The sequence below is a fragment of the Agelaius phoeniceus genome, chromosome 2 (genome assembly GCF_051311805.1).
Source record: "Agelaius phoeniceus isolate bAgePho1 chromosome 2, bAgePho1.hap1, whole genome shotgun sequence".
Taxonomy (NCBI): Eukaryota; Metazoa; Chordata; class Aves; order Passeriformes; family Icteridae; genus Agelaius; species Agelaius phoeniceus.
In genome coordinates this window covers 53,132,659-53,146,642 of record NC_135266.1, presented here as the reverse complement: position 1 = coordinate 53,146,642, position 13,984 = coordinate 53,132,659, and the positions used below count along the sequence as shown (strand labels likewise).

The 13,984-nt window shown below is 38.6% G+C and overlaps 1 protein-coding gene and 1 long non-coding RNA gene across 4 annotated transcripts in view; one reads left to right on the top strand and one right to left on the bottom strand.

Annotated features, from left to right (window-relative positions):
• KLHL1 (kelch like family member 1) overlaps positions 1-1,450 on the bottom strand; it is a 192,517-nt gene extending 191,067 nt beyond the window's left edge. The window contains exon 1 of one of the 2 annotated variants that reach the window (XM_077173631.1): positions 1,280-1,450. In XM_077173631.1, coding sequence (XP_077029746.1) covers positions 1,280-1,335 — 56 coding nt within the window. In that variant the 5' untranslated portion in view covers positions 1,336-1,450. Of the gene's footprint in view, positions 1-227 lie in introns of both variants that reach the window. The other variant, XM_054628243.2, reaches the window with a different exon arrangement.
• A 13-nt stretch (positions 1,451-1,463) lies between these two features.
• On the top strand, positions 1,464-12,655 carry LOC143693345 (uncharacterized). Of its 2 annotated transcripts, XR_013180902.1 has the most exons (3): positions 1,464-1,593; positions 7,977-8,037; positions 9,158-12,655. It is a non-coding gene; the product is annotated as an uncharacterized LOC143693345 (long non-coding RNA). The 2 variants fall into 2 exon arrangements; XR_013180901.1 differs by having other exon boundaries at positions 7,977-12,655.
• Positions 12,656-13,984: the final 1,329 nt, after the last annotated feature.

Sequence of the window (13,984 nt, the reverse complement as noted above, 5' to 3'; positions counted from 1 at the left end):
CTGCGCAGCCCTCCAGCCGCCCTTCCCTTCGCCTCCAAACCCTGCCAGTTCAAACTGTAGGAATCGTCCCGCGCCCAGACCCGCACCCTCCCGCACCAAGGCCAGCACACCGGCCCGGCTGCGCCCCCGCCCCGCCACTGCCCCGGGGCCGCACAGCCCCGCGATGGCCCCGCGGACCCGGCCGCGCCCGCCGCGCAGGTGGCGCCGGAGCGGCCGCGCTGCCCTACCTGTGCCCGCCTCCGTCACCTGTTGCCCGGCTGCCTCCATCGGCGCAGCCCCCCGGCGCCTCCTCCCGCTCCGGCGCCGCCAGGGGCTTCTCGGGCTCGCGGGCCACCTCCATCCCGCCGGGCACCGCCTCCTCCTCCTCCTCCTCCTCCAGGGACTCCACGTAGAAGACGGTGCGGGGCGGCGGCGGTCCCGGGCCGTGCCCCGTGGCCGGCCGGCCGCCGGCGGGCAGCAGCGTCCCGTTGGGCGGGCTGGCCGTGGTGGCCGCCGAGGAGGAGGCGGAGGAGGTGGATTTCTTCCAGAAGACGCCGTTGCCTCTTTCTTGGCTCTTCAGCAGGCGGCTCTGGCTCGGTCCCCAGTGCTCGAAGCTGCTGTCGGGCGGCAGGCAGCCTCCCCCCGCCGGGCCGCCCGCCGGCGAGGGGTGGCTGAACAGTTTCCAGCGGAGGCGCAGGATGTGCTTCACGTCGAAGTCTTTCCTGCCGGAGCCGGACATGGTGCCGCGGCGGGCGGGGGACGGGCGCGGGCTGAGGCGGGACTCACGGCGGCCAGGCAGGGCCAGGCGGCGGCGGCGGCAGCGCGGGGCGGCCCCGCTCCGGCAGCGGCGGCGGCGGCGGCGGCTCCTCCGGGCAGCGCTGGGCTTGTAGGGCGAGGGGTGGCAGCCGCCGGGCGGAGAGAGATGCGCGCACACACCAGTGCGGAGAGAGAGGGAGGATGGATGGAGCGATGCACAGAGCCAAGAGGAGGTAGAGACACCCAGCAGGAAAGGGAGAAAGAGAGAGGGAGAGATGCCCAGAGCTGACGAGGACTGCACGGTGATCAGTGGAAAGGGGAGGAGAGAGAGGCAGAATTGAGAGACATCTCTCAGGGGAGACGGACACTTGCGAGGGAAGAGCGGGTGAGGGAGGCTGCTAGGACGCGCTAATCTGATTAACGAGGGAGCGAGCTAGAGCCCGGAGAGGAGCGGCGGCGGCAGCAGCCACAGCGGGAGGCAGGTGGCACCTCCTCAGTCTCTTAGAGCTCCGTGACCGAGTGCAGGCAGAGAGGAAAAAGTCACCTGGAAGCCTCTCTCCACCTCCCGCCTTCCCATCCCGTTTCTCTGGGGAGTCCCATGCCTGCCGTTATCTGGGATGGCAAAGCCTGAGAGCTGGCACTGGAAGAAATCGGGGCTCCTTTATATGCACTGTACGTAGGAGGGGAAAAAAAAATCCCGCCCGTGAGGCTGTCAAGGTCCTCAGTATACAATTTTCTGTCTATCTCGGCGCCTCTCACCAAGCCGCCCCCTCCCTTGCATGTGACGCAGATGTGCTCTGGGGCCGTCAGTGAGAAGAGACAGAGGGAAAAAGAGATGCTGCAAGCTTCGTCGTGCAAGTAAGTCGGCAGGTCACCAACTGCCCCTCACAGCCTCCTCCTCTTCTCCCTCCAGTGTTGGTCTACTCACCTTGGTATTTTGGTTCTGAGACAGCTGTATATTACTGTGAGCAAAATAAAGTACAACAGCAAATGCATCAGCAGCAGTAAACAGAAAAATGTGAATAATAGGAGTACTGACTTAATAGACTGCATGGAGACTGGATGAGGTTGCAGGTTAACAATGTATTCTGCAGGCTCCATTCATTAGCCTGTTGGCTCAGTGTTGCTGTACCAGTAGAAAACATTGGCTGGAGGTACAGTGTGTCAAACAGAAATAGCACGATGCATCTGCTTCTTACCTTTCATACCTGCTCTTAATGCAGTCTGACAGTGCTAAACCCAAGGGAGATTCCTTTCACAACATAAGAGATCTGCTTAGGAACATCTGCCCACTTGGGAGGGGTGTCACAGAGTACACTGCATCGGGGACATAATTACAGAATTAAAAGCTTTATGGTGAAATGTAGGAGAGGGATATGGCAGCAAAATTGCCTATTGTCACCTGGCTCATAAACCCCACGCATGAGAAGTTGGTGTCAATAAGATGATACACAGAATACCTGCAATTCACCTGTACCTTACTAAGTAACATTTTAGAAGAAGATTTATCCCTAGGAAAGTGATGAAACATTGTATTTTCAACCAGGAATCTTTGCATTGGCCAGCTTTACCCATGCACTCATGAGCTCTCAAAAGTTTGTTGTTCTAACTCTGTGAAATCAAGAAATAAGGTTGAAGGAGTTATTTCCCTCAAGCTGGAATGTTTTAACTCCTAATTCATAAAGTATTATAGCTTGAAAATTCCTCCAGGGAAGCACAAAAATCAAACACAAATTAAAAATTTTATTACTGTTATATTTACTTGATGACTGAAGTATATTACTGTTTTGTTTAGTTTGTCAGTGGAGTAGTGCTTCTGGATAAAAACCAATATTAGGGTTTGTGTTTAACACTGATAAAGTCTTGGATTTAACAGTAACAGAATTCGGGGCACAGTCCTACTTTCAAAGGAAGAAAAATCACCACTGTGCATTTTAAATATTGATCTATGCCACAACAGCTGGACTGAAAACTCCCTGGTGCCTCAACTTTTTTCTCAGTATTCAGAGATAAAAAAGAGACAAAAACTATTCTAAATCAAACAGAAGACACAGTTCATTTTTATCCAGCAACTGATCTGAGTATGTGCTGCTTAGGAGAGCAGTGGGAAGAAATGCCTAGAAATCTTCATCTAGAATAGGACAGATGAAACTTCAGTAATTTCTGAGAGTCTAGAAATGCATCACTTATGATGAAATATATGAAATAATCTATAGTGAATACTGGCTACTTAGTGTCTAGTTACATGCTCTAAAAGATGGGTGTATTTTCATATAAAACAGTTTTAATCAAGTAATATATAGATAGATAGAATGCTGTCCCTTCTGTGTTTAATACTTCTTAACTGATTAGGCCTATTCAGATATTCTGATTTGAGGAGAATTGCATAATTTCTTGCCATGTTATAAATCAATAATTTTTAAATCTGCATTAATATTTAAATTGATAATTTGATGTGAACCATTGATAAGTTAGATATTCTATCTTTACTTCACCTAAATAGATAAATATAAATGACAGTACATTCCAAAAAACTATATTTTCTAATTATACTTCAGAGGTCACTCAATGAGTATATATTATAGTGCAGCCCAAGAAAGTGATTTAGGCTTTTTTTATCACCTGTCCATGTAGTACAAGCTATCAAGCAATTATAAGGAAAAAAGTTAGAAAATGCTTTAGGTTATTTGTTATTCATATGTTTTTATTTCAGTTATGTCACTGAAATAAAGTCTTGGATTTTTTTAATAATTAAGATCTGGGCTCTTCAATATATCATGTATAGGCATTGACATACTTAACATTACTTGAACCCATGTATAGGCATTGACATACTTAACATTACTTCAACCTTTCATATTTTGGTACATAAGTAATTTTTTTGCAGTAAGAGATGCATTAATTTGGCATGTATGCCAACTTTTTTTCCTGCATGAAGATGTATGAACACTTTGAGTATCATAAAATGAAATCTGGAAAACTGTCTTGATTATCTTAGTTCATATCATGATCACAATTATTTTATCAATTTACAGAAAAGAAGAGCTACCCCCCAAAAAAAGCTATATTGAAGAAGCAGTCATTGTCAGTATTTATAGTTAATTAATAAATTTCTGAGCATGAAGTAGAAGAATTAAACAGGTTGCTTTAGTTAGGTTTTCACAGAATCTTGTCTTCATATTTCCCAGTGAATGTTTTTGACATATGCCGGGGAGGCAAAGAACATATTCTGGATTATCACATGAGAGAAAAAAAAATACATTTGAGTTTCAGTTAAAACTTCTGGTACATAAAAAAATATTAACTCTGTAATTTGTCTAGGCTTGCTTCTCCATCGAGAAGAACAAAAAGTAGTTCTACTGGAGTTCTAGGGACCATACTCATGGGAATTACATTAAAATAATTAACTTACTAGTCAAATATGTCTTAGTCTACTGATATGAGATTGACATAGACATATGAACAGAACTATGAAATTACACTTATTTTTTAGGTTGTCAAAGGGAAAAATTTTGATGTCTTGCAGCCTTCCATCCGTATCTTATGTGTTCCATGAAATATAGCCAAAATAATAATGATCACAGGTAAACTTTCCTGTCTGTTGGTTGCACACTGTGTATCACATTGTATTTTTGTTTATTAAACAGCATTTCTCAACCTCCACCCTTGATGTAGTTTCCCTGGATTATTCATTGCCGCTCAAATCTTGAATAACTTTACAGACTTTGCTTGAAAGTATTCAAGGCTCTTTTTTCTTTATCTATTAGTCAGGCAAACAGATGAAAGTGGTTAATCTTTATGTTCCTGTTATGAGTCAGATTCCTGACACTTTCTCTTTGTGTTTTTGCCTTTCTAATGCTCTTCAAATGAAATAAATTCACATAGTCATGTCCCTAAGGAAGTCTCATGCTCATGTTTTATAGGAAAAATAGCCTAGGGATATATATCCTTTTAATAAATCTTTCAAGTAGTAAAAAGCACTTCAAAAGAAAAAAAGCTTGAAGTAGGTGTCCAAATTAGTAAGATTTTAACCCTCCTTTTTCCTTCTTTCTATTGCAAAGGTTTGGAGTACTGTTTATTTTTAGGCACATGATTTATATCAAGCTATTTGCATGTTCTACCCCAGGGAGAACTGGTGGATTAGGACTGAAGTTGAGTTTTAGTTGATTATTGATTGATAAAACAAGCAACAGAGGAGCCATCATGCAAAGAAACCCCTTAGGGTTAAGAGTAGTCTTAGTTTATGTGAGTCTCTGCATGACATAAAGTCAAAAGATACAGCAAGTGAGTCTGAGAGTGATGAGCTTATAAGTGTACTGGGGAATGGCAGTTACTAATAAGAGAAGGGATATACCTCTCAACAAACTATAAGGACAAGGCGTAATTTTGTTACTGAATTTTATCCTGTCGCATAATTTAATCCAGAAGACGCTAAATTTTAATGAGAATAAGCACAAAACCAAAACAAACAAACAGACAAAAAAAAAAAAACAACCCAAAAAACAAAAACAAAAAAACCCAAGCAAAAATAAAAAAGAGAGCTCTGTGCTTTGGGTAAGGATGATACTAGAATGGATAGTTTTACAACAATTCTCACTTTAATGTGGGAGTTCTCACACGAATGAATGAACATGCACTTCAGCTATAAAGATGCTTATTTGGTGGGTGGTTAATTACACATTCAGAAGCTAGAGAGTGTTAAAAAGATGCTGTGAAACAGAACTATAGCATACTCAAGCTAAAGAAAGTGGAGAAAGAAATTGATGGGATGGGAGATCCGTTGAGAGATCTGTCACCCTGTTCTTCTAAGTTCTTCTAAGTCTTCTGATGTTAACATTCTTGTAATGAACTTTGTCATGTGCTTTTCTCTAAATAATTATTGTTTTGCATTCTTTTCTGGAGGAGGAGAAATTTGATGGACTTTTGGTTTGTCCAGTGTCATTGGAGAGGTGGCACTGTCACCCTCCAATCCGCTGTCACATTTGAAAATCTATAAATGTTGGAGTCAGAAATTAAGCATCCTTCTTTTTACTTTGGAGATTCCAGTGTCCCCGTTATTTTCTTTCATATCCTATAGCAACAGAGATCAAATCTCAGTGCAGAAAATGTCAGTGTGCTAAGTGATTTAAGCAAATAAGTAATGCTTTAGAATTATTATTTAAACTTTTGGTGTGTACAAAGCCTTTGAACAATTTTTATGATATGTAGATATATTCTGAATCTATTTTGGTAAGTAAACTGAGAAACCCTGGGAATAGGTGGTAGTTGGGAGAAATTAAACTCTTATGTTGTTTATAATGCATACACATAATGCCATGGTATTCCTCTGAGTCAAGTTGTTGAGTTGATTTTCCTCCCATAATAGTATGCAAAGTCATATTTAAAATACTATAGATATGCCTACACTTATTTACTATCATTGTTTTCTAATGGCAAAAAAGGAATAACAAAACCAGACAAAAAGAAAACCAGAGCTGATTCATTTGTCAGTACTTCTGTATGGTTTTTTGTAGTGAGTTTTCAACCGAGATTGAATTTTTGAGAATGATTTTGCCTTCAATAAATTAACAGTCAAATGGTGTGTTTTCTCAAAATTAAAAGTGAGCTAGCACAGCACAGGTTAGGTTTCTGAAAGTGTGGTGACACGACCAACTGCACTTATTTCAGATTTTTAAAATATTTCTTCACAGTTGTTTATGAGTGTCTCCCTAGTAATGCCAGATTAAAAAATGATATATGAATTGCCCCTAGTGGTGACTTGAACAAATACATTTTATTTGGCATTGCAGTAGCCTAGAAGAGCAGTTGCTTATCTTATATAAGCTTGAGGGACAGCAATTTCTTAATCCATTTCACCAGGATCACAAGCAATTGTATAAACACACCCTAAAGCAGTTTTTAAATGGTCAGAGAATTTCATTTAAGAAGTGCAAATGCTACAGGATTTGTTGTGGGTAGATTCACAAGTAAACTAAGGCTAGAGAAAATGAAATTATGACCATAATTATTTTCAAAAAGTAGGGAAGTTAAAGAATATTAAAGTTCTTAAATTCCTAAATCATTTCCCACAGTTCCTCTGGTTGTAGCAGTTATCAGTTCTCTTGTGAAATACATATTTTTTACCCACAGTTCCCAAGTTGCCTATTAATCACCCTTATTTGAAGAAAATGTCCTGTCTTCTGTCCTAAGTTATGGTCAAGAGAAACAGCTGAACTCCATCTACTACAGATTTGGCAGAGCACACATCTCTCTGCTCCTATGCCACACTCCACCTAATATCCTTAGACCTTAGCATTTGGAGGCCAGTCGTCCATACCACTTGCTGATTTACAGAGACAATATTACTAGATATTTTAAGTGCTAGAATATATTATAAAAATCACTATGTTGTTTTGTTTTGATCTAAAACTAACACTTCTAGTGGTGTTTTTATGAATGACATCAATCTCTGGTGATGCAAAGAAAATAGGGTGTTTTTTCTTTTCTAGATTCAATAATAGTTGCTGTCATTTTTCTGCGATTCAGAATCTTCTTAGAACCAATTTGCTTTCATGTTCTGTTCAAAAAATATGCAGTTTCCTGTTGATCTTTTATTCAATGTTTATTTTTAATCTGATTTGAATACTTTCAAATATATGTTGGCAAATCACAGGAATAGAGACACCAATGGTTTGCAACATAGTCTCTATAAAAAGGGAACTGCTAACATTTTGCAACTACGTATGTAGTATTAAATTATATTTGACTTAGTTAAGTTAAACAGAGCCAATGTAACTGGCATAAGATGCTCAATACTGATAAGGCATCACAGTCTTAAAATTATTTTTGGTTGTACAAACCAGCATCTTGCAACCTCATTCAGAAGTTAGCATAATTCAGGGAATATACTCAGTAGGGTCTTTGAATACAGCTAGAATTTTGGAGGAAAAGAGCATTTAGCCATATGGAGGTAAATGGTGCCATGCCATTTGGCCTGGGTCCAGTGGCTGAACAGAGCAGAGAATAGGCACAGGGACATTTTGTTTACTGTTCTAGACATGACTTTACAATGGTTATAGTTCAGCTCACAGGTTCTTTTGAAGTAAAAAAAAAAAAAGAAATGATTTTGGGGTAATTTTACCATTGAAAACCTTTTATGAGATATTTTTTAAGGATCGTCTGTGAACAGGTTGTTTTAAAAGAAACCTTGGAGGTTTTTTTAATAAGTCTGACATGATTTTCTTTCTTATTTTATTTTATAGGAAAATATATTATACACACACTAACAGGAGAAGCATTTCCCTATTTTCCCTATCTCTCATGGTATGTAAGACCCCTATCAGAGGTATATTCTTTCACTTGACTTATTATTTTGCATCAAACTTTTAGTACCTCATCCTTCCTCTATTTTCTAGTCTCAGTAGACAGATTCCCAGACTCTGAAAAATTGTGTATTTCCAGATTAGGAAGCTACTGTTTTTTTCTCCATGATATTAAACTTTCTAGTTGCAGTCGAGGTATTTGTTGCTTATATCAAGTGCCTTGTTGTCACATGAATAAGAGTAGTTTAAAGTTTTATATTGCCTTAGAGATTTTTTCTGTTGTTTTCATGGAATGGTGGATGTCTGGACAACTTCTGACTTCATGGTCTTTCTGGGAATCCCAACAAGAAAATACACATGTAGTTATGCTCTTGAGGATCTCTGACTGCCATTTTAATTTTAAAGTAACTTAAATGACAATGAAATCTTTATTTACAATGCATTTCATTCTTTCACATCTCCTATCACAATCAGATAATGCATTAAAAAGAAGCGAGCAAGAAGTTACACTTTTTTTTCAGAAATATATTATTTCTTAAAAAGAATTCTTCAGCACTGAATATAAGGCAATAAAACAAACTCTTGTCACTTCTGTCCTTCCTTTTGAAAAGGAAAGATGGGGCTTTGTCTATGATTATGTGTACAAATGGTCTTTTGATTGTTTACATTCAGTGTCTGACCAAATTAAAAAAACAAATATTTGAGAATGGTTTTTTAATCTGCCTATTCACACTTCCATTTGAACTGAGTGTCCCAAAGTGTATATTGTTGGGGCTTTTTCCCTTGGAAAAAAATACTATTTGATTCAGATTAGAGTATTGTAATTGTTGGAACAACTTGATAGTTTTCCATCCAAATGTCATGACACTTACAGTAATAACTGTTAACATAACAATTTAATATCAAAAATTGCTTGAAAATTCCTGGCTTTAGGTTCATAGTACAAAAGCAGAAAGATTTGATTCTATGGTTAAGGACATTCTAAATTTTTTTTTTACATTAGTTTATATATAAAGTTTCACATAATTATAATTATTTCTGTTTGCAGAATTTTTTTCCTACTGCATTTTCTCTGATTTTGCCTAACAAACTATGCCATATTTTTAATCCCTTGCTCACAGATTTTTTTAAAGGTAGAATGTTGTGAGAACTTAAAGAATGCAGTTGCATTTCTCAAAACACTGTTAAAGAAGAAAGTCCCTGTAAGATAAGCCACCACATCAGGAACTTGAGATAAGCACAAGTGGCAAAACAGGAAGGCCTTAATTCCACGTCTAACAAAGGTGAAGACTTGCAAGTAGCACACCAGAGCATGCAGACTATGGGAACTTGAGATAAGACTTATCCAAACAAAAAAAAATTTATATGGTCACAAACTGTGGGGAAGGATACACATGCCAACCCAGGCTGTGGGAGTGGCATTTCTGCCCTGTGGATACCTGGGACTTGGACTGTACAGAAGTGTTTTTGTACAGAAGAATGAATCTGGGACTCCCCCACAGAAGACCAGGGTGAAGAAGGACCAGCAGGATGCCACAAAAAACTATGTGGTGCTGATATCTTTCTACTTAATCTCTCTCTTACTCTCCTTTTCTCCCCTTCTCCTCAAATTTCTCCTCAAAGCTGAATGAATTATAACCAACAGATATTTTTCTGATTTTTAAAAAAATGCTTTTAATGCAAAGTCAATATTTTTTTCCACTTTATTCCAGTAGGTTTTAGCAGTTCCATAAGATTACATATAAATTAAATTTAAATGTAAAACCCAGACACAACTTTGTTTGTAGCTGCAAGTGTGTAAATAAGGACTGAAATATTTTTTCATTATTTTGTTCTAATCTGAGCTTGGTGGTTTGATTGCTACAGCATATAACAAATAAGAAAGCATAATTAACAAAGAAGGTCGCTAATTAGGATACTATTGATGATGATCAGAACATGTGTTACCTGTCCAGTAGAATTTACATGGGCAGTACAAAGCACTGCTACCTAGAAAACCTAAAATGAGAAGGCTTATTATTTATGATAATCTAAAGAAGAGGACTGAAGAAAATACCAAGTAATAGAATAACTATGGTAAAGTTTTGGGCAATTTTCTTATTTGCCCCAAATATTCATATGTGCAGTTTGACTGTCAGGATGTAGTTTTTAAGTGAGGACAATGGCTATCTTTCCTATTCTTTTAAGCTAAAAATGTATTATTATTAGCAAACATTCAGTCTGCAGTTTTTTTGGAAGATAAACAACTTCAGTTTCTCAAGTCTCTTTGAATTTTAGTATGGTCTCCAAAGCCTAGTCCAGTCTGAAGTCTGCAAATTGAATAATGAACTCTATTTGCTGTTATAAAATGATAAATGTATTAAACAGTAGTTAAGGAAAGACAAATACATATGTAAACATGCACAACATTTTTTTCTTGTACTACTGCGTGCAATGAATAACATCCAAGTACATTTTCCCAACCATTTATATTCTTACCTTGCGGCAGATTTTCTTTACTGTAATTTTCTAGGCCATTTAAGAAAATAGTACAAGGCACTGTCTGAAATACCCTAATATTTCAAACATACTAATGAGATGAGGTATCTGGTTGAATGAAATTTGTTAGGGCATAATGTACTGGTCAACAGTAAACACCTGTTGATATTCCATACTTTTATACTAACACATTCTTCCTCAATGGGACCCAGTTTTTTAGGGAAATTTTCCTTCCCTTAAAAAAAAAAAATTGATTTTGCTCTTTTTAATACTTTGGAAGATCATTTATTCTCTTTCCTTAGTTACTTTTCTAAATCTCCTGTAGAAAAGTTCACCAACTTGATGAAATTTTATCTGACTTATACCTAAGTAACTTTTTTTCCTTATTTTGTCTTAGTGTGATGTCCATTAATCCCTAACCTCTTTGATGAAAGCTGAAGCAGAAGTGTAGACACTTCATCCTTCCCAGCATCAATGTTTGGTGCCCCTTAAGTAATGACTCAGCTCTTTCTTGCTTATCCTTTTGCATCTGATAAACTGACAGTATGTATTCCCTCCCTTGCCATGGCTATCTTGGGTACTGTTAACTTACTGAGGACAGGGAAATGATCAGTAGCCCAGTGACCAAATAGAGAATGGCTGCTGAAACTTTGCCTTTTTAACGACAAATTATTCTTGAAGATGACTAGTGACAGATTTGCAAAAAGGAGCCAAAAGTAATTTAGCAGTTAAGCATTGCAGAAAAACACAAGAGAAAAATATTTCACTTGTTTAAATTGGAGAGAAATGGATTTGACAGGTGGACTGTTAGATGAATGAGGAGTCAGTTGGAAAGTTGCATCCAGAGAGAAGTGGTCAATGACTCGGAGTCCCTGTGGAGAGGAGTGGTGTCCCTCAAGAGTCTATACTGGAACCAGTTTTATTTAATACTTTCATCACTGATGTAGGCAGTGAGATCAGGTTCACCCTCAGCAAATTTGCAGAGGACGCTAAGCTAAGGGGTGCTGTTGACACACCTGAAGGAGGGAATGCCATCTGGAGGAACCAGAACAAGCTTGACAAGTGGGCCCATGGGAATGTCGTAAGGTTCAATAAGATCAAGTGCAAGGTGCTGCAGCTGGGTTGGGTGAATCCCCAGTATCAGTGAGGGCTGGGGTGAACTGATGGAGAGCAGGGCGAGTGAGAAGGACTTGGGGGTGGTGGTGGTGGATGAGAGATGAGAAATGAACCAACAACATCCACTTAGACCGGGAAGCTATGGATACCATGGTCTGCATCAAAAGCAAGTCAAGAGAGGTGATTCTGTCTTCTACTCCTCTCTGGTGAGACCCTACCTGGAGTGCTGCATCCAGCTCTGCAGTCCCCAGTACAGGAAAAACTTTGACCCATTGGAGCGAATCCAGAGATCCACCTCTGGATGCAAGAGGAGAGCCAAGATGATTAGAGGGATGGAGCATCTCTCCTACAAGGAAGGGCTGACAGAACTTTTAGTTTGTTCAGCCTGGAAGAGAGAAGAATTCAGGGTGACCTAATTGTGGTCTTCCAGCACCAGAACTGAGCCTACAAGAAAAATGGAGGGGGACTTTTTGCAAGAGCATGTAGTGACAAGACAAAGAGGGAATGGGTTCAAACTGAAATAGGGATGGTTTAATTAGATATTAAAAAAAATTTTTTTGCTGAGAAGGTGGCAAAGCACTAGAGCAGATTGGCCAGAGATGTTGTGAATGCTCTATTTTTGGAAGTGTGGATGGAGCTCTGAGCAACTTGGTGTAATGAAATGTTCCCCATCCATGGCAAAGAGATTAGAAAAAGATCATAATCCATTCCAACCAAAACCATTCTATGGTTCTATGTGGATTTCAGGTTCAATAGTTATCTGAAATTTGTCTTCAGATTATTAATATTGGTATACTTCATAATTTTTTAAAGGAATAACTCATCCTCCAAAAAAAAAATTAAATAAATTTCTCAGTGTTAAATATGCTTTTTTTAAATTAGTGTATATATTTCTTTGTATCTTTAACAATAGCTGGTCACTGATATCTGACTCACAAAGCACATAACATTTAATCATAAATTAAATCTCTTTGTTAACTAGATTGTATTACATTCTCAAATAAACTAGCTTTTATGCCTCTTGATATGGATTTAGTAAAATGTGTGTAAAAAACAAAATTGAATTTTAGATCTATCTTAAACTTTGTTGAACACCACTTATCTCTTGGCAATAGAAGAACACATTCATTTTAATTGGAAATTTATGTGAAATACTGTCCTGATTAAATCTAAATTACTATTCATTAACATTTGGCAGTAAACAATTCTTGGAAAATATCCCAATATAGCATCTATTTTTATTAACCTAAACTCTATGGGAAGTAATAGTATGTTGTATTTGACTCATGTTTTCTATCTCAATACAATTGGTTAGCAAAGCACTGAGGACACAAAAAAGAAATTTTATAAGCCTTAGTACTGCAGCTACATCAGGTGTGCAGATCCAGCAAGTTTTAAGGTTAAATTACCATCTTAGTTACATCTGCAGTATATATAAAGGTATCATATGGTTGAAAATATTAAGAATCCTGATGACCAGGATACCTAAAGACAATAGAAATACAAAATAACAGCTAAGAAAAGGATTTACCTGAAAGTGTTGTCCACAGGATTTGAGGTAGATCTAGACGGACATGAGTTAGGCATCTTCATGAAAGAGTTTCAGAGCTGAAAGCCCCACCATAAGTTTTTGGCTAAATTACAGTAGACTTAACAGTGCAACATTTTTTTAAACTGTCATAAACTGTCTAGGTTATTTCTTTTAATAAGAATACAAATGCAAAATTTGATGGAATATGCTGAAAGAAATGAAAAGTCATTATCTGCATTTAAGCTCATGTCTTTTTTGATTGATTTCTGGGTTTTCCCACTTTTTTTCCACTTTTTGTTTTTTTCCAGAAATGTAAGGTAGAGTGTTTCACAAGGCGCTCTTGCAAGGAGAAGAATTAATTTGTGAAGTATTTCCTGCTTCTGAGTTCCAAAGTCATTGCCACCATTTCTGTGCTCATCCATGTCTCCATCAGTTGACTGTAGAGTGCTGTTGAGGCTGTAACTTCCATGGCATCTTAACAACAGAAGGGACTATTTCAAAGATACATTTGAAAACCGTCTCTGAATGTCAGAGTTGCTGAAGTATGAAAATTTTAATGAATATGACTCATGCTAACTTGGAAAAAGAAACCAATAATGGACAGCTAAGTGGGGGCTTTGCCTACATATTTAAAACTGAAACCATACCAGATTATACAGAGTTTTCTTTTTTAAATCTGTCTGCATATAAACTCTTCCTTCTGTATCTCTTAAAATAATTAAATGGCATCCTATAATTTGGTCACATAGTAACCTTTTTTTAATCTGGCCTATACTGTATGAAATTTTAAATACTTCATGGTTTGATAAGCTTGCTTTTTTAT